The sequence below is a fragment of the Petromyzon marinus genome, chromosome 44 (assembly GCF_048934315.1).
Source record: "Petromyzon marinus isolate PM22_M1 ecotype Great Lakes invasive population chromosome 44, UKy_Petmar_22M1.pri1.0, whole genome shotgun sequence".
NCBI classification, from domain to species: domain Eukaryota; kingdom Metazoa; phylum Chordata; class Hyperoartia; order Petromyzontiformes; family Petromyzontidae; genus Petromyzon; species Petromyzon marinus.
Genome location: NC_133710.1, coordinates 6,982,014 through 7,002,575, shown reverse-complemented (window position 1 = coordinate 7,002,575; position 20,562 = coordinate 6,982,014). Strand labels below are relative to the sequence as shown.

The 20,562-nt window shown below is 47.4% G+C and overlaps 1 protein-coding gene across 6 annotated transcripts in view; it reads left to right on the top strand.

The window, feature by feature from the left end:
* LOC116952002 (very low-density lipoprotein receptor-like) overlaps positions 1-20,562 on the top strand; it is a 46,793-nt gene that overhangs the window by 24,288 nt on the left and 1,943 nt on the right. For 2 of the 6 annotated variants that reach the window (XM_032970966.2, XM_032970968.2), the window contains exons 4-21: positions 2,053-2,175; positions 6,260-6,471; positions 6,809-6,986; positions 7,110-7,250; positions 7,591-7,713; positions 8,101-8,220; positions 8,597-8,716; positions 9,046-9,165; positions 9,906-10,031; positions 10,656-10,827; positions 12,214-12,438; positions 12,895-13,013; positions 13,422-13,561; positions 14,044-14,185; positions 17,299-17,436; positions 17,960-18,094; positions 19,547-19,666; positions 20,209-20,384. In XM_032970966.2, the coding sequence (XP_032826857.2) occupies positions 2,053-2,175; positions 6,260-6,471; positions 6,809-6,986; positions 7,110-7,250; positions 7,591-7,713; positions 8,101-8,220; positions 8,597-8,716; positions 9,046-9,165; positions 9,906-10,031; positions 10,656-10,827; positions 12,214-12,438; positions 12,895-13,013; positions 13,422-13,561; positions 14,044-14,185; positions 17,299-17,436; positions 17,960-18,094; positions 19,547-19,666; positions 20,209-20,384 (2,630 nt within the window). The remainder of the gene's footprint in view (positions 1-2,052; positions 2,176-6,259; positions 6,472-6,808; positions 6,987-7,109; positions 7,251-7,590; positions 7,714-8,100; positions 8,221-8,596; positions 8,717-9,045; positions 9,166-9,905; positions 10,032-10,655; positions 10,828-12,213; positions 12,439-12,894; positions 13,014-13,421; positions 13,562-14,043; positions 14,186-17,298; positions 17,437-17,959; positions 18,095-19,546; positions 19,667-20,208; positions 20,385-20,562) is intronic. The other 4 variants (XM_032970970.2, XM_032970969.2, XM_032970967.2 and 1 more) reach the window with 4 other exon arrangements.

Sequence of the window (20,562 nt, the reverse complement as noted above, 5' to 3'; positions counted from 1 at the left end):
GGGTTGATTTTCTGTGAAGCTTGCTTTTTTTCCCCCCCCGTCCCCACTTATTTTCCACTCACTGGAATCTCAGCTAGTGTACCACCTCTAAGAGCATCGCGCCAGTAAAGACCTTGGTGCTACTGCGGAATCGGAAAATTCCTTTTATACTGGAAGAATCCAATGAGCTATGAAGATCGTTCACATGTCCAGTAGGGGGTGGGTCCAAAGCTGCATCCACAAAGAATACAAAAACACGATGGGAGTGCAAAGTTTAGGAAAGGTAAGAAAAGCACATGTACAAATGAAATTAAACTCTTTAACCAGGTAAGGCCCACTGAGCTATATAGCTCGACTAAGTGGCTTGTGGAAAATTATAGCAGCCACATCCAAAATAATCGGTTTACATCCCATTTTTTTATCTCCACATGCAGACGATGCCAACATTTAAATTGTACATAGCTGGTGATCTGCCCAAGTGGCATAACCAAATGTTCACGTAGCAGTTTTTTTGGGCAGTTATTAGTGACCATGATTTCATTAGCAAGTAGTCAAAACTGGCTTTTTTAAATCTAGGGGTTCTGTGCTCTTGACGTCAGCTGTTTGTCCTCCACTAAGCGGTTGCCACTTTAGTGAAACATTCCCCAAATATTCCAAACTAGCCTTTTGCCCGTCCAAAGACAGGCTTATTGCAGTAAATCTGAAACTTGCAAGGGAAAAGCACACGCGACGTGATATGAATGGCATTCATTCATGTGCAATTTTTTAAGGGCACGGTGACGAGCCTATTTTATTTAAAGGTTCATACCTTGTTCATCATGACGTCCTTTTTACGCGTCTCAATAGCGATACAGAGATTGCGTGACGTGAGGGAGCCTGTTCGATTTGGCATGACGTCACTTGCTCATGATTATTAGTGAAGGGGGTACTCCATATTGAGTGACATCACCTGCTCATAAATATTAATGGTGGGGGTGGTCTAGAGTGACGTCACGAGCCATAAGGACGGACATTCCTGGGTGATTATAGTAGGTATGATTATGGATGTTGCGTGTGCAAGTCTTTCATGAGCTGCACTGGGTTTTAAGTTTCTTGCAACCTACAAGTGGTAGGATTCTGGTGTTCTATTTGCATTTGAATGTTAAATGCATAAAAAAATGTCTTTGCTTCATTCTACACTTTGTCCCGCCACTCAAAAATATCCGCGGTCCATGAGGGTATCTGCCATTCTAACGAATGAACTTGACGCAAGGTTACGAACTGTAGTGTAACTGGTGGCTGTGTGAAATGGCTGTCAAGCTCTAATGCTTGGAGATATTCAAGAGGCAATGGCACTCAAAGATTTTGGCAAACATTTGGGACTCCAGATCCATCTCCATTGCAGTCTTTTTTTTATTAACCTAGTGCTAGCTAACGCGATGGACCAGGATTACCGCCTTGGCAGGAGTGACCGAGCACAATGGTCTGCCAGTAAGGGGTGATTGCTATTGATCCCAATTTGGTAATTAGTTGTAATGCTGGCACACGATGGCCTACTCCTTTGTGGGTGAAGTGATGGCTAACGTTCGTCGAGGCAGATGGCGTGCAAATGTTATCGCACCTGCAGTATTAATTGAAGGCCACTGGAGTTGAACCGGGAACTTCTACAAGTGGTGCATGTAGAGCAATGTTGTTTACGCCACTACCCACGTGTGCTTTGGATCTTAAACTAATTTCTAATTCGCCAATGAACAGCTTTATGGACGCCGTGTACAACCATGAGCTATGCACCGCTGGATAGTCTCCCTGTTTTATTTCCACTTTGGGCAAACCCCCCCCACCCCCCCCCCCCCCCCCAAACAGCACATGATGTCTGAACCTGTCCTGGGTCTACCCAAGATTGCATCGTCCTTAAGTGTGATCCTGGTGCATTCTGTAAAAAGATTTCATTACACACGCTTGTCCACTTAGGAGATGAAGGCCATGCTTTCTGGCACTTCCTCGTGGTGTGCCATGCTTGCCTCTTAACAGATTCTACCCCCTCCACCTACCTCGTCTGTGAAGCTAACTAACAGGCGGGTGTGCATGTTGTAGGCCACCGGACATGCCTCACCACTGACTTCAGCTGCGGGGGCATCGTGGCCCAGTGCATACCCCAGGCGTGGCGATGTGACCACGAAACCGACTGCAAGAACGGTGCCGACGAGCTGGACTGCGGTGAGTGGGACGGTGGTGGGGGGGGGGGGTTAATGACACCGCAACGGTGCCGTGTGCCACTTGTGCAGCGTCCATGGAAGTGCTGCTACATCGCCCCCCAAAACCCTGTACAGAAACCCCGTGGGTGTTTTTAGGCAATAGGTGGATAAATAATGGGTAGGTTGGTGGGGGGGGGTTAGCTCGCTGCACTAACGATGTTTCTCGCTCGCAACCACCAACAATTTGACTTGTCTGAACTGGCCCTGAGCCTCTCCTAGGTCGGCTTCGCCTAAAATGATTAACTGGTGTGGTACATAAACATCACCACTAGGGAAGACTCTGCAACCACCCACCTTAGTGATGTTACTGGCCTTCATAAGTGTTCACTCGTAGCACTTGCCCCAGCAGTCTAAAAGCTATATGGGAGAGCTTTTGTATAGGTCTATGCAGATATATTGGGCAATTGATCAACTTTACATTTGTATCACTTTTATAAAAGTCGTTCATATTTAGCATGGAGGCAGACTAGAGGGAGTTTGGCCTGGATGGCGAGTTAGAGGATAGATGACTAGGGGAAGGAGTTTTGGCATATGGAAAACAGGAGGGAGCAACTTCCTAATATGTAAAAGGGTGATTGGTGGTTTTTGACAGCCTTGAGTACTTGGCACTTTTGCATCAAGAGGAGGAGTTGTAGATGGGGGGTCAGGGTTTTGGCATTTGGGGTTATTTTTATTCCCTTGGCTCATCGCAATTTAATTGACCATCCCATATTTGGTACCAAGACGTGCAGCAAGGAGACTTTGGCAGTGTGTTTGTCATTAATGGCAGTCAAGTTGAATGTTCATGCTGCAGCATGTAATGATTCGCCAATCGTGAACTCATTTGTCATGTTTGTAAATCTCGTTCGTCCCTTGGTCTCAACGCAATTTCCATATGATATGCATATATTCGTCACTTGTTGCGAGCCTAAAGTTTACTTAGTCGCCAAATTTCTTGCCTACAGAAGACTGGCGAGATTTTACCTCATCCTTGGCTGGCAAACGATGATTTTTAAGCCTAGGATGTTGATAGTTCTCCTCTTAATTTTGCACCAAGACTTGTTGGCCACGCTAACCATTTTTAATACAATCCCCTTGCAGTTGGGGGCGCTGTAGGATTGCACCTGAAGTTGTTTATAACCGAAGACGCAAGCCAAAATCGCTCCCCTACATGCTTTACCGGACTGTTCTTTTTGATCTCAGGGGTTTGAGCACCCTTGGGCCCCAGACACTCGCACCACTTGCTGAGTGCTGGACTGGCCCACTGGCGTAGCTCCCTTGCTGGGTCACCACCTGGTTTTAGCTAGGCCCTTGGAATATCGCAGGGTCAACACTATAAAGATGCCACTTAAAAAAATCATCCTCTGGAGTAGGTCGCCTTCAGGGGGACCCCCACAGTTACGTTTTAGCTTTTTGTAGGGCGGATCAGAAACGTAGACATTTGCGTGGGGGGGGGGGGGCAGAAAAATGGATTGAAAGCTAGAAAGAGGTGCATTTTTAAAAATTGCACAAAACACTTGTACGCCGTCACTGTACGCAGATTATACGTTTCATTCAGCAGTGTAAAGTGTGCTATGGGGATCCATGGCACTCGAAACTGCTGGTGGTGGTTGATGGATTGTGGTGGCAGCTGAGTGTTAATGTGCTTGGAGTACATCCACCAGAGGGGGGAGCGCCTTTTGTGTAGTAGATGTTGTGTTACGGAACTCCTCTGTTTTGGTTGCCTTTTTTAAATGTAGCCGTGGTTGGCAGTGTCGCCTTCTCCACGCTTGTGGCAAACCAGCTGGGCGAGGTGCCTCGCCACACCGTGCAGGGGAGGGGCGGGGGTTACTTGGCCACTGCTTGACGCTGACCACTATGGGGTGAAAATGAGAGCATGGAAGTGCAGCACGGAATCAAATGAAGTGAAACCGCCGTAGGTCTGTCGGAGCCGGTGTCACCACGTTGTGTAAACAGAGTAGGCAACGGTGCCATGACTAACGTACCCGTTTTTAAGTCCGTCAGTCGCGGGGTTTCAAACGTCACCGCCTTGTACGTGTTTTACCATTTAACTAGTTGTGCAATATTCCTTGGGTACCTGTACTTGTCTGCAATATCGCGGCTGTCCTCGCGTGCCACTCGTCTCCACTTATAAAATAGCTGGGCCACTGGTTAAACGGTATCATCCGTTTTGATTTAAAGCTTTCGTGACTGCAGTAATTCATATTCTTAGTTTTTTCGGTAAAGTCACGTTGAAGAGAAACAACAAAATAACAAAATATATATAAAACAATAAAAAATTCTCACGACGTTTCGACCATAACTCAAACGGTCATCATCAGGTGTGTCGGTTTGCATAAATTTATTTTGAAAACGGCATATTTCAAAATAAATTTATGCAAACCGACACACCTGATGATGACCGTTTGAGTTATGGTCGAAACGTCGTGAGAATTTTTTATTGTTTTATATATATTTTGTTATTTTGTTGTTTCTCTTCAACGTGACTTTACCGAAAAAACTAAGAATATGAATAGGTATCATCCGTGTAAAAAAATTTAACTCAAACGGCCTTTGTGTGTTGTGCATTTTGATTGCAGAAATTCTGCGTGCGTTTTATTGAGGTAAATAAAGTGTTCAGCAAATATGCTTATTTCAGTTACAACGATTAAAATAATTTTGTAGCCAAGTAATGATTTTGCACATCGGCTTAAGGACTATTCTCATGCTAATGCCACGTTTGGAATGGCGCGATAAGAAAACCCCCCCCCCCATTTTATAACGTGTCCAAATTAGTGCAGTGGTGATGTGTTTGGTTACATGCAGCGTGTAATCCAGATACCAGCGTGATTCCCGGCCATGGATAAAATTACTTGTGCACTTCGGCTGATTTTGTGGCCCTGCCTTTTGCCAATCTATACTGACCAGCGTGATGAAGGATTGCCAAACACCCCCCCCCCCCCCCATAACTCGCACAGTGGGGGGGGGGGAGGCATTTCTCCATGGTTGAATGACAAAGACAAAAGAAAATGTTACGCAAAATGCCTCTCGGCTAATGGAATAAACAAATCTCCACATGCACACAACAAGCTTGAATACATGTGATTCGTGCAATCACTGGGTGGGAGGCAACAGGGTTCATGTTTGATTTTGCTACAAATGCTCTTGTTACCCAGCCGCTATTTTGCCGCTTGAATACAAACGGACAACTTCAATTGCAGAGCAAATACAGGGTCCTTAAGAAATATTGTGTAACTAGCGAACGATGTGTTTGACGGTCATAAATCAAATGCACATGAATAAAAAGCGTGAAATATAATGGCGGCAAGAGACGACCCCGAGGAAAGTGCTGTAGAATCCTCACAGCGGCCACCCCTGTTTTCGTGTTGCCTCTCTTTTAAACAATACTCGTGCGTCCATTTTAGTGAAATGGACGTTCATTCGCAGCCAGCTATGCGCTGCAGAGATAATGGTCCTTTTCCAAAAGTCCAGAAACCAGATGGTTGGCATTTAGCTCCTGCACGTGTCTTGCTGGACACAATAACGCAATTTAGTCTGGAGTGGGTGGAATGATTTCGTGGCTCATGAACTTACTGTCTGCAAAAATCGCTCGACTCCACCCCCCTTAGGCCCAACCCTTTGGGAAGCTGTAGTGATTACAATAATGGCATGGAATTCCATCAATTGTACAAAAAATAGATCGCACGCAACCCCTACCGGTTTTTAATATGCCACGGCCTCCAGTTTCTAACTTGTGCGTTACAGTTGCCCTAATTGGTGCTGCTCTCTTACCAGCTAAACTATAAACAAACCGTATCGGGTAAAGCCCATAGCTCTTTCAGAAATTACCTGGCCACATGATAACGCGACAAAAGTAGCTCGTCTAGAAATGTTTCACCACCCAAATGCAGTAAAATGTGTGGTGGGAAACTGGAGGACCCACAAAAAACATCTACAACCGCGGAGAATATGCGGACTAGTAATACAGGGGCTAATTGCTGCGAACACAAAAGATGGCACGTGCCTTTCCTGCGGGCTCACTCGTTTCCCCCCCCCCCCCCCCCCCACTCCTGACCATGCGCGTGCAGGCAACGTGACATGCTTGCCGGACGAGTTCACCTGCGCCAACCACAAGTGCCTGGCAGGCCGCTTGCGCTGTGACCGCGATGACGACTGTGGCGACGGCTCTGACGAGCTGGGCTGCCCCCAGCTCACGTGCGGCCCTCACGAGTTTGCCTGTGCCGACCTCCAGCAGTGCATGCCCCGCCGCTGGGTTTGTGACAAAGATCCCGACTGCCAGGTGCGGACCGCCCAGCCAATGTTTGGGAGTATTTTGGCCTGCTATAAATTCCCCCACACACTAAGCCAACTGCGCCAAGCTATCATTTTCTGGCCAGGTCTCTTCTGAAAGCTGTGAGAAGGTGAAGTAAGGTATTTGTACGGTTTAACTTCTGCACGTGCCTTGTTCCATCACCTGGTGACGGTAAGTGATCTTTATTGGTGGCAGATTTTGCACTACCTAATAGATGGCGACCGGCGGCATCGGTCCCGCACGTGGAGATGTCTCCGGTCGCTGTCTGACCAGTTTGTCACGTGCCACTAGCGCCAAATGGTGACCAATGCTGCTGTGCGGACAGGATGGCTCTGACGAGTGGGCGCAGCTGTGTGATAAGGTGTCGGGCAACCCAGAGTCGATGGCGACGCCGGACTGCGAGGCGAACGGCTACCGCTGCGGCAGCGGGGAGTGCGTGCACGGCAGCTGGAAGTGTGACGGTGCAGAAGACTGCAAGGACGGCAGCGATGAGCACGGCTGCCGTGAGTCTTTGCACGTGCCACGGAGCCCGACTCTTGCACACGGCTCTCCGTCGGCGAATCCTCCTAATCTCTGGGTAATGATGACTATCGGTGACCTTTCCCTGACCCTCCCGTATCTCCCAGAATACCAGGCGTCGATGGGGACGTGCCGCCCGGGCGAGTTTCCCTGCGTCAACGGCTCTGTGTGCGTCCCTGCGTTTAACTTGTGCGACGAGCGACTGGACTGCCCTGACGGGAGCGACGAGGCTCGATGCCCGCCCAACGGTGAGGCTCCCTTGACCGGATGGGTTTTCCACAAACCCACTGCTACATTTCTAGTGGTCAAAAAATTTAGTACAGGTTGTCGCTTTGCACCGATGTGTTGAAATGTCAATCTCTTTTCGGGAGGGTCAACTCTGCCTTTTTCAGAGGTCGGATGCGCGCAGTAGTGTAGCTAGCACTGTGCAGACAAAACTCTACCCAGCACGGTGCTTGTCCATACGTGCCTCCTTGTGCGCCGTGCTCGTCCGTGCTTGCTATGAAAGGCATGCTGCCAACAAGTTTACGTGTGGTATACAGAGTTATTTTTTTTTTGCGCCTTCAAACCCGTCTCTCCCTTTTTTAGCGACGGACTCTTGTGAACCGGGCCAGTTCCAGTGCGGCACAAAGGACTGCATCGCCGCGAGCAACGTGTGCGACGGTGTCGCTCACTGCAGGGATGGCTCTGACGAACACAGCGAGAAGTGCGGTTAGTTCACTTACCCGTGTGTGTGTGTGTGTGGTGGTGGTGGGGGGGGGGCTATGTAAGGTGAGATACTGTCTGGCAATGGTGCAGCCCTGCAATTATGGAACTGCTTGTGAAAGGGCCACCTACAGATCCTGTGGGGATATTTTTGCCACCTGTCATGCACCTCTTGTAAGAGGGGCAAAGATCCCACATTGGGGGACCTCCACCTGTACGCAACCTGCCGCTCGACCAACGTTTTTACATTCGCCCAGGCTTTTGAATTAAATGCTTCTGACCATAAAATAAAACCGCGTTGCATGGACTGACCCTCGTCGAAAGTGACATTATCGCTGGCCTTCTTGACTGTTCATCTGCTTCCCACCCCCTCCCCCCCCCGTGTGGCTCCAGGCGTTAACGAGTGTTTGGTGAAAAATGGTGGATGTACCTCGATTTGTCGGGACCTCCTGATTGGCTACGAGTGTGCCTGTCAGCCGGGCTTCAAGCTCATGCCCTCTGGGAATTGCATCGGTGTGTGGTTTTTTTTTTCCCCCTCTTTAAAAACAAGCACATCTACGTTGCTGTTAGAAACGTTGACTCTCAAAGTTGACTGGGCACTTTGTGGCCTTCTGCAATAGTAGTTTCAAATATAAATATATATATAGCTTTGCAGTGTTTTACTTGCTGTTTTTGCATGATTTGCCAATGGGAAATGTTAAAGCGTGTTCAGGAGGGGGGAGACATGGAAGGAAGCGGTGTCTTGACAAAAGAGATTGGTATCGGAAAAATGTACGCTAATGAAAAACCAATGTACAGTGGACACCTCATGGTGCTATCTGCCTATGCATTGTGCTCGTTTTTGTGTGGGTCTCCTAAACACCGTTTTTACCCCACCCCATGACCACAGCTGAAGACTGTGAACCGGACCAGTTCGTGTGCGGCAGCAAGGAGTGCATCGACCCCGCCAAGGTGTGCGACGGCACCAGCCACTGCAGGGATGGCTCTGATGAACCCAGCAGCCAATGTGGTGAGTGCTGGTCCCTTGTTTCTCACCGCCCATGTACTGCGGCGGCACTGGAATGGCAAAAAATATCTGCTCAAACAAAGTGTAAAGGGGGTGGAGAGGATATGTAGCCAAATGTGACTTGGGGGGGATGGGTCGTGGGTGCTATTATCCTGCTGCTTTGATAGCAAACAGCTTGCCCCACTGTCAGCTGTGGCCAGGAATTGTGTTTGTGCTTGGCTGGTTCGTAGTTCAAAGTGAACAATTTCAGCGCTGCGCCTGCCTCCCATCCTGTAGACTTCAGTAAATTATTTTGTGCCCAATCAGTTTTGTCTGTTCTTCCCCCTACGCAGGGGTGAACGAATGCCTGCACGACAATGGAGGATGCGCTTCGATCTGCCAGGATCTCAAGATTAGCTACGAGTGCCAGTGTCTGCCGGGATTTCAGCTCGTGGATGGGAAAGTCTGCGTAGGTCTGTATTGTGTAGTCTCTACTGAAATGCTTAAGTGCAACTTTTTACTAAAGTGATTGAAATCTTATTTTTATATCTGTCCATGCTGCCAAATTGAATTTTTTTTCATGTGGTATTTATCAGTCCTTGATGTTTAAGGACTTGTTCAATCGTGGTATCAGAGGTTTGCATGGCTTTCTATCGCTTGGCTATATTTTATTGAAGCCTGGCCTTCAGGCGGCCTTGCACGAATCCATTGTGGCTACCGCAATGAACACTCATGTGTAACCCCCACCAGTATGCAATTGGTGTTTTTGCAGATGTGTTTTGGATAACATTTTTATACGAGTGGTTATGGTGTTTATTTTCTGGGTTTCCATAATGTCCTTAACATTTGAATTCTATGATGGTGTGGGGAAGATAATCAGAAGCTGATTAATTTTTATATACCAAATGAGGCCCCTTGATCTTCTGAGGTTAAGGCTCCATACTTGGGGTGATTGGACTTTTGCCAGTACAGCTCCAAGACTATGGAGCACTTAGCCTTTTTAATCAGACATTCAGAATCTAATGCTATTCACATTTGCCATGAATTTGCCACCTTTTCTTAAAATGACCTTTTTTCCCCCATAGTTTTGGTCTCTTTTGCATCATCTTTCCTGCTTTTTAGATGAACGGCGCATTGGAATCCTTTGTAATTGGCATGCATCCCGTGTTCACGTGCCTGTGCCCACCCCCACCTATGGCTGCTGGCGCTCAAGACGTGGACGAGTGCCAGCGTGTGGGCACGTGCAGCCAGGTGTGCGTGAACCTCAAGGGAGGCTTCAAGTGCGAGTGTCTCAACGGCTACCTCCTGGACCCCAAGACTGGCGTCTGCAAGGCTCTCGGTGCGGGAGATTGCTGCACCTTAACTTATTGCTCCGACTTATAGCTGTGTAGGCAGGTGATTTGTTTAGAAGCGGTAGGGTAACACATTGCACTACGAACCCAGCGATCGTTTTTGATTCTCACTCGTGGCCAACACCAGTGACTATCTGGACTGGTCCTAAACCTCCCCTAGATCGACTTGGCCTGAAATGTGTACCTGGTGCAATATATAAACATTGCCACGAAGGAAACAAGTGGTTGGATGCAGTGCTACCTACCTACCATGTACCATGCTGGCCTTCATAGGCACATGCTATAACAGTACTTGCCCCAAAAGTGTGGTAAGGCTATGAGGAGTATTTTTCTTTTGGATGTGTTGAAATGACTGGTAAGGAGAGAGGGGGGGGGGGGGTTGGCGTAACATGTTGGTCTTGTTGTGTCCCAGTGTCCTCATCTGCGTGACAGTTCACCCTTCTCAATATTCACGCCGAAGATCATTTTTGGGCTTTGTCCAATCTCGACATATCACAATGACGCATCTTGCCCATTTCTACTCGAACGTTTCTGCATTTAAAACAATCTTGTGAATCCACAAGTCCATTTTTAAGATGACCTGGTGTTCCTCACGTGCATGCGCTCCACAGGCAAGGAACCGTACGTGATCTTCACGAACCGCCACGACATCCGCAAGCTGGACACGGCACGCAACGAGTACTCGCAGGTGGTGCCACGCACGCGCAACGCGGTGGCACTGAGCGTGCACGTCTCCAACAACACCATCCTGTGGTCTGACCAACACCAGAAGCTCATCCTCAGGTGTGTGTGCACACTGCTGTTGTGGTCCCTGGGATGTTACGGAATTGCTCCGTGGTTCTTTGATCTTTTTCTGCCACAAATTGCTAGTGGGTACCAGCGGCAGTGGCCAAACATTGTTTTTTCTGCCCTGCTTGGAGTGGTTGGCACGCTACGAACCTGGCAAACCAGAGTTCACTTCCTGCTCATGACCACAACAACCCAGTTGAGGATTAACCGGTCCTTGGTCGACTCGGCCAGAAATGAGTTTAATTGGTTTTTTACCCTTTTATCTGAAAGCAAAACTGACACTTTTTTTACAAGGAGTCATGTTTACATTGACCACAATACCTGCGGTCGGAACGCAAACAATTGTGCATACATTATCAGAGTTTTTTGTTTGCGTTCCGACCGCAGGTATTGTGGTCAATGTAAACATGACTCCTTGTAAAAAAGGTGTCGGTTTTGTTGCCAGATAAAAGGGTAAAAAAAACAATTGTCATATTTTTACTGGCAAATGAGGTTTCCAATGGCAGAAATGAGTTCCTGGTGCGATTTTTGTTTTAAATGGGAGGACTAGACATGAAGATGGCCACACAATGTTGTACGCCACCCCATCTCCTTGCGTGCCATGCTGGCCTTCATGAATGCTCTTTTAACAGCACTTGCCCCAACAGTAAGGCTATATGGGGAATTGTTTTGCTGTAAACCCACTGGCGGTGCAAGACCCCGACACCTAATGAGGCTTGTCAATATTTAGCCACGTTAGGTGAAGTGGCAGGCTGCTGATCAATTGTGATGTGCCAGTGTTAGCTGGAACTCTGGTTACCCAATTCTTCAGTTCCATGCACGGACTGCATCACTATCCTCACACCTGCTGTGTCATCTCTCCCAGTTGATGTGGTTGCTAACATTCTCTGCCCTGACCCAAGCAGTAACTCGACACTTCCCCTTTAAGTCAAAGGCGTTTGTTTTGAATTCGAGTCGACCGGTGTGCCAGACGAAGTCTTTATCATTGCCGAGACTGAGCATCTCTTGGTCATTTGCCCTGCCGTTCAGAATGGCAACCCCCCCCTGCCCTTGATAATATCGGCTCGGTGACCTGGCCAAGTGGTGGCGCAATTGCCACTTGTGGAGTTTGGCTGTTTAAACCCCATGCCATACATGTTTAATAATGCAAGTGTGTTAACGAAAATACTTGCTCGTCCCTCTTCTGTGAAGTGACGAGTTAAAATGGGCAATGTGTGCCATCAATTACATTGGTATAACTTGCCAGTAGGGGGCAATCTGCAAAATACTCCTCTATATAAGAACGGCACTTTTTTGGCATTTATGCCAGCAATTTATGGACCGTAATTTTCGTACAATCATTGCTCGCATGACCTCAATTCTCGTTTTGCCCGCGTGCAGCGCTGTGATCGGCAAGGCCAGTGACTCGAAGAACCACGCGGTGGTGATTGAGCAAGGCTTGAGCTTTGTGGAGGGATTGGCGGTGGACTGGATCCACAACACCCTCTACTGGTCCGACTCTGGCTTCAAGACCTTGTCGGTGGCCACGATGGACGGGCGGCGGCGCAAGTTGTTTGACAGCGGCCTGCAGGAGCCGCGTGCTATCGTGGTGGACCCCATCGCTGGGTCAGGGCCCTCCCTTACTGCCTCCCACTTGTTTGCATATGTGGCATTTTATTCCTGCTATTTTGCCCCTTTTTTACCTGTGGCGTTTCAGTAATTTTGTGACCATTAGAAATTGAATTTCACGCATTGTTTTTCTTTGGAACCACCATGGCAGATTAACTTTTGAAGCTGTTTTTTATTGGGCCTTCGCCATGTTTAAAACATTTACCATCTCTGCCTTGTAGCGTACAGCATGTGAAAATGTTCATCTGAATTTATGGATTTTAAGTAAAATGTGTTATTATAATACCCCAAGTGGTTTGCTCCAACTCTCCACGAGAAACGCCGCTTTTGGTTAACGCCTGCATTGGAGCCCAGGTGATGATCATGACACGGACCCATTAGCTGCCTGGATGCATCAAATTCAGCACCCTGTTTAACACGGTTGATTTTAATGCCTCCTCCTCCCATTTTTAGATGGCTTTACTGGTCTGACTGGGGCGAGCCGGCAAAGATTGAGAAGGCCGGAATGAATGGCGCCAACCGGCACGCGATCGTCACCCACGACATCCAGTGGCCAAACGGCATCGCTCTCGGTACACTTTGCGCACTCTCTCGCCCGTGCACTCGTGTCCACTCGCAGAGGGTTGATGTTTTAGGCCTTGAAGTGTTTTTTGTTTGCGAGGGAGGAGATCTTTGCCCCCTTTTTCTTGCAGTTCTAAGGTGTGCGTGTTTTTGGAACGTGTCTTTTTAACGAGCTGCTTTTGAGATGACTAAAGTAATTAAATTTAAACGCATTTCTGCACCTCCCTTGATGCATTCTGTTCCTCTATATTGGGTTTCTGCAAAAACTCCCTGGGTAACTGGCTATAATTAGATTTGCCATGTAACAACAAACATTTGCCTTGGTCAAACCTTTAACTGTGAGGGTAATTTAACATTACCTAAAGGGGGGTGGGGGGGGACAACCGTTCGCTTGAATATTACTCCTGCTTTTTGTGCAGACTTGGCAAACCGCCGTCTCTACTGGGTGGACTCGAAGCTGCACACGCTCTCCAGCGTCGACATGTCTGGGCAGGACCGTGTTACAGTGCTCGCATCCTACAGTGATCTCCTGCACCCGTTCTCGATTGCTGTATTCGAGGTGAGAGCCATCTCTGCCGCCCCCCCCTCACTCGCTCACCGCATGGTTGAATCCGTACATAGATGTGCAGAAACGGGCCTTTACCCCCTCTGGTTCTTTATAGCCTGCTTTGCATACAGTGGTGCATTGATGGAAATCTAATGGATGAAATGCACCACTTTACAGATGTACACTTTCATGATTCATGTTTTTTATAATTGCAAATTTGTGGCACTCCTTTAGAGTGCCTGCTATGCTTTGAGCAATTTTACAATTGTGCCGCATTATACCTGTGACGGTAAGAATGGGCGTTTTCAATTTTACCATCGCACCCCTTTTTAATCTGAACCTACCATGGGTGGGGGGCCCCTCTGCTAGATTGGAACAAGTAGTTTAATTTGTTCTGTTCACGGAGTGAACGCGAGGGTAATTGCTTACCAAAGGCAACCTGGAGCCACGATGCCGTCGCCCCACCCGTCTGCTCCGCTGCTCTGTACGTCCAGGACAAGGTGTACTGGACGGATGGTGAAGAGGAGGCCATATTCAGCATGAACAAGTTCACAGGCAGTGGACGGCGTGTGCTTGCTGAAAACCTTCACAGCCCCCAGGACATCGTGGTGGTGCACCCCCTCGTGCAGCCCAGCGGTAGCCACACGCCCCACCACTCGCGTCACGTGTGCTGTGCTGCCACCCCAGCTTTTTTAACTGCGATTTTTTTTTTTTTTACATTATTGAACACTGATTTGGACTGGCTCGTTATAGTGTTCCAGATGAAGGGTAGCTCGGTTCAACCAGTGGGTTGGCACTACAGAGTTCCATGGATTCAAATCCTGGTCTTTGGCTGCCTTGTGAATTATTTTTAAACAAGGCTCTCAAACGAAATAAGTTGTCTGCCGAATCGCCAATGAGTGCATCAAACAAACACTTACATTTGGTGATACGCTTAACGTTGGCTTTAATTTCCTCGTGAGGTGAGACGTTGGTTGAAATGCATGCTTTTGCAGGGTGGGTGTGCAAAGTGCTTTCCCCCTTACTGCGAGATTCACTTGAAGGACTCCTGCTGTGATTTCTGTAGCATTGCTTCCATGCGAATTTCCAAAAATATTAAATGCGTGTGCTGCCTTGCAAAAGATCTAGAGAAGTTGCTATTTAATGGGTTCAATTGGGTTCTACATGGTTGGCGCCGAATTAAACTATTGATCACTGGTGAACATTGCACATGAAGCAGTGCGTATGGGAACGTGCTGCTCTGCTAGTGCATGGATCAGCATGTTTTGAAGGCATATATCAGGGATAGCTCTATCTGGTTCCACAGACTTGTCCTCTAATTGCGCTGCAGACTTCATCTTGTGCTATCACTGCCACATTTGGAAAATTTGGGAGTAAAAATGTCTAAGGTATTAAATGCGCGCGCTTCCCATCCATCGCCTGCTCCCTGTTGAACAGAACCGCAATATGTTCGTTTTTTAAGCACGGTCGATTACTGCTAATGTTGCTTGCGTCTAATGCCACCGTTGAGTGCTAAGAAACAGCTGGCGAACAGGCCAGTGCCAACGGCTTGTTTCGTAATATTGAGCAGCTGCCAGTGCTACCAGTTAAAGCGCGTATAAAATTCTTGAGGTCCAATTTAAAATTTTGATTATAAGTGTTGACTTGCTTGTCTAAACCAATGCTTCCCCAGCTCCTGCAGTGGTATGCAATTTGCCAGTGACCATAATACGCCATCATATTTGTGTCGCAGCAATATGTTTAGAAGCTAAATGCCAATGTTTGCTAGCTACAATGAGGGTAATTTAGCTTTTCTCCCTAAAGGAGCGCACACTACAGTCGTTTAGTTTATGGTTGGTCCATAGTTCAGGTTGCATGGCCACCGTTGCACTACCATGGCTTTTTAGTTTTACCATTTTATAGACCAGATGTTCTGCATCGGCCTATTGTTCTGATGCGCTGTGACGTTGCCCCTGAAAGGGATGCTGGTGGAACGAAGCCAAGAGGTACGATTTTGATTGAGTCTTGGAATGGGACGTTTTTATTTTTGTGCATTAGTCCACTGTTTGCCAGCTTTTCCAGATCTGGTCGAGATTGTAATGATGACGACGCAATTTCTGCCATGGAGTCAGGACTTTAAGTTGGCAGTAAGGAACACCTGAGATCTTGTTTGGGTAATAATTTTCATTACCAAAAAAAGTGAACTCCTAATTTGCAATTTACACTTTCCTGCTGATATCGCTACCAACTTTTTTTTTTCGTCCCTAGGTAGCAAGTCTTTTCTAATTGCTTATGCCTCCCTCCAAAGTACAAAAAATGCCTATTCCCCACAACTTTGCTTTTGACCAGGACAGTGATATTTTGACATTTACCTATTTTTTAATGAGAAGGTGTGCTTTTGTCTTTCGGTCAATCCTGGTCACAAAAGCAACGTTTGGAATAATAGCCATTTTATAAGAACAGGGTTTTTCCCCTTTCTGGCAACAAAACTGAAACCTTTTTTCAAGTATTCATGTCTGCATTAACCACAACCTGCAATCAAAATGCAAACAAAAAACATACTATGATAATATATGCATTGTCCTTAACTGATTGGTCCACACCAAGGGACGGCTTTCAGTTTCGAGGACAATGCATATATTATCATGGTATGTTTTTTGTTTGCATTTTGACTGCAGGTATTGTGGTTAATGCAGATATGAATCCTTGTAAAAGTTTGTTTTGTTGCCAGAAAAAAGGGGAAAACCCCTCCTACATTTTGGTACTGGCAAAGGAGGTCTAATGAAATAGCCATTTTTCTATACTTAGGCATAAACAATTAAAAATAACACTACCCAGGGACAAAAATCGTGTTTACATCGTTTATTCGAACAGCTTCAAGTTCCAGTTATGCGCATTACGTTTTTAGTTGTGCCCTCTAACAGTTGTGGTGGAGGGGGGGGGAACTCCCTAGAGTGCAGTAACTTCCACAGTAGATTAAGAGGGCAGCAGTTCACAGCATCTTCAGCCCAGCTGCCCCAGGTAAGTTCTGTAAATTTCCATCAGTATTTCATATTTTTTTCAGATGCGCAGCATTTAAAAGATCAGACCTCTATCCCATGATCCATCCCTCTATCTTCAGTGGTATCGTTGTGCACTGTGCTACTACAGAAGGACACATCGGGCTGCTATCTGCTGCAAGATTGTTCAAATGCAGTGTCTCAAGCAGACATGCTTCTCAAAGTTAGACTGGCTCTAGATTTGAAGCATTCTTGACTGCAAGGATTCATACTCCTTGGGTTTTTTCGGTAAGTCATGTAGGTAAAACATTTTAAAATAAATTTAATTTGCTAAGTTATCCCCACCTGAAGGACGCTTGTTGCGCCTGAAATGTCGTGATTTATTTAAATGTTTTACCTACATGGCTTTACCATAAAAAGACTGGCTGTTAGTATATTGACAACGTTTGAAGTTTGGTCTTTCTTGATTTGAGGTTTGTGCCACACTTAATGATATACATGTACTTTGCATCAGGTGAACACACCTGTGTACATTAAGATTTTACACGATGTGTTGTTTTGGGCAGGGTGCACTACCTGCATGTTCAAATGTGCAACATTGTGTTGCATGGTATAGTAATGTTGGTTTACAAATGTCATGCAGTACATTCATTGGACAGCTTTCAATATTGGAAGTTGCTTTATAATAAGGAACTGCTGGTCTGGAATTATACACTTTGTAACTCAATGTTTTCAAAACCACCCCTACACACCCCGCTTGTACACCTGTAGGCCCCAATCGGTGCGAGGGCAGTGGCTGCGAGTATCTCTGTCTGCCGGCACCAAAGGTCGATGCTGCATTGCCGCTCTTCTCCTGCGCTTGTGCCGACAATTCCCATCTCAACCCCGACGGAAAAACCTGCAGCGCCGGTACCCCCTTGCTACATTCGTGCCCCGGCAGACGTTCTCTTGTATTTTTGTTTTTGAAGAAAGTAAAAACACTTGCAATAAAGCAGTATGGAGAAACACTATTTATAAATGATGCTAGTCTTGTGCAAATTTTAATTTGGTAATCCTCAGCCATCTGGTCCCATGGACCAATTCACCTACACCTGGTTTGTTGGAAGCCAAGCAGGTTTTTAATCTTGGGTATTGCTTGACTCAGGGATGGCCAAGGCTCTTAAACAGGTTGCGTATTGCCCGAGGGGCTCTGGGACGCTGACTGCCAATGGCTCAATCCGTTTTACTTGTGCTCCCACCCTAACCAGTGGCTTTAAAGATAAAACTCAATAATGGACATCGTATATGGAGGCCCTCATCTGGCAACTGGCTTGTCCAAGGGCTGTACACGTACACCAAATAGTTGTTTTTTTATAACGGACCCACCCCACGATAATCCTCATGCTGACGCCTTAAATTTTTTTTCTGCCTCCCCACCCCCAATAACACGAAGCCGTCGTGGTGTCCACCGCAGCGCGACCAACCATCAACGCCGAGAATGCGCCAATCCCAGGTGCCGCAGTTGGCCCAGGTAGTACGGCTGCCATGCCCACCATGGAAACAACTGCCCCCATCATCCCCACCCTGCGTGAGCATGCCTTGCTTTTTTAAATAATTGACCGTTTTGAGTTGTGGTGCTTTATGATTGCATGTGTAACCCCCCCCCCCCGCCCCAACCAGTTAATGGCATTGTCATTTGAAGGTGTTGACTTCGCCTCGCCTGTTTATACATGAGGTTGTGAATTCGATCATGACCTTGACGCCTGTATTTGGAGTTTGCATGTCTCCTAAGATTCCAAATACAACTACCCCTCATGTGGAGGGGGGAGGGTTAGTCTTGAAAAACGGCGTATATGAAACTTTAAACGAGGCCAAGGTTCACGCGGACCATCTTTCAAAATGGCTTGTGGAGCTGCTGCTTGCAGTTTTATTACTGCACCTCGGACACCACTACTGAACTCTCCTGCCTGACAATGAGCTCGCAGCACGTTCCTTACACACAATGGCCAACACGCTGTAGCGCTATTGCTATAATGGTGTGCGCATAACAAGTGAAAATAGATCTTGCGTGCCACTTCAAAATCTCGTTACTAAAACTTGACTTGTAAGTGTGCCCGTTTGATCATGGTGCACCAAAGTGCCCAGTGAGCTATGCCTTGTCCCCCCCCCCCACCACAAAGCCACTGCTTGTCATCAATGCTGCCTGCAATAACACAGCCAGTTTGAAACCCTTGCCAGTTTAAGTCGCCCTTGGCCAAGAGCCAGATATTTAAAGTGCCGGTGGCAACTGGTGGGAAAAAATTCTGCTTCAATTGCTTCAAAAAAAGGGAAATGCCACTGAAGCAGTTGGTGGGTAATGAGCGAGGACTTGCCATCCCCTGGCTCGAAGCCCGTGGAGCTAAAAAATGTATTTTGTTGCCTGAACTTTTGGCTTGTGGGGCAGTCCTAGAACTAAAAAAGAAACCACGTTGCAGCTTTGTTTTCACATGCAGAAATGACTGGTGCTTGCACGTGCACCACCACATTGCCTGAAATTTTGTATATTGTTTTTCACTAAAGCATCTCCTGCCAGTCGTCACTTTCAACCGAGAAACCTTTTGACATCAGTTTGACTCGTGCCCAGGTGGTTCAAAACTGAACCGGTGGTTTTCCAGCTTGGGGGAGTAAAATGCTGTTGAAAACGTTGGTGCAGTCGATGCACGCATTGTGTGTCGGGATGCAACTTTCCCTGCTTCTGCGGAAGGCCAACTTTTTATTTCCTGGGTGCTTGTCAAATGAGGAGGGGGTGGGGAGAGAGGCGGGGCTCCACTTGCCATCTTGCCCATGCTTCCACTGCCATCTCGGACTCCACTCATAATTCAACTTGTCCCATCTCTCGCCTTTTCTCATGATTTTGAGGCCTGCACATTGCCACGGTTGCTTTGGCTAAGGTGCATAGGCTGGTTTAAAAAAATTACATAACCGAGATGACGCTTGTTGCTTTGTTTAAAACATCTCCTTGTACCCTGCCACTGATTACGAATATTTTAATCTTTGTAAGCTACAGGCAACAGGGGCTGGCTGGAGGCCTGGCTGTCGACGGAAGCTCCGTCAATTGCCACCAACGCGGAATCGGAGGGTGGCTCTGCCTCCACGGTGGTCGGGGTTCTCATCCCGTTGGGTGAGTGGCTGGCTGCCCCAGTCTCCCTCCCCCAAGAGTACTTCCCCTCCTGCTATTCTTGAGCAGTGAAATAAGCATCCTGCTGCAACATTTGGTATGATTTGGCACATTGTGAAGAAACTTGGAGTACCCGGTGGTAAATTTTAATGCGCTCCACAAATGCATTTCACAAACTCCATTACATTGCCCCCCTTTTGGATCTCTTCTTGACCAACACCTCCCACGTGCATGGCCCAACAGTTGCTTCCCAAACCTGGCTTTTACTTCTGAAATCGGACACCAGGGTTGATGTGGTCATGGGCATATAGCAGCAGCTTATTTGACTAATTTTTATCGTGCAGACTTCTTGACCCCCCCCCCCCCCCCCCACATTCTTTATCTTGATGCCTTCTCACCCTGCTGTGATATTCATGTACATGAGATTCTTCCGTCCACCCCTTGTTGGGTTCTGTTCCATCCATCCTCCGGTGTCTAACAGCAAGTCTGGTTAAAGTCCGGTGCTACCCTAATGCAGTACACCCCCCCCCCCGCCCCAACTGCAGCGATCTTGGCCATGGTGTGTGTGGCTGGCTTCTACCTTTGGCGGAACTGGAAGTTGAGAAACACCAAGAGCATGAACTTTGACAACCCCGTGTATCGAAAGACGACCGAGGACGACGACTTTGCGCTGGACCACAACGCGTCGCTCGGCCCCTCTGTGGGCCACGTCTACCCGCCGGTGAGGCTCCCCCCCCCGCTGTCGGAGCCGAACTCGCCAGAACAGACGCCGACCGAAATTACGTAATAGCCATCCAAACGTTTGCGGGGGAAAACGGGAATTGAATTGCAGGTTGTCTTCGTAATTTGAGTTTTCAGGGCATTGGCTCCCAAAAATGCAGTGAACCACAACCGTTGCT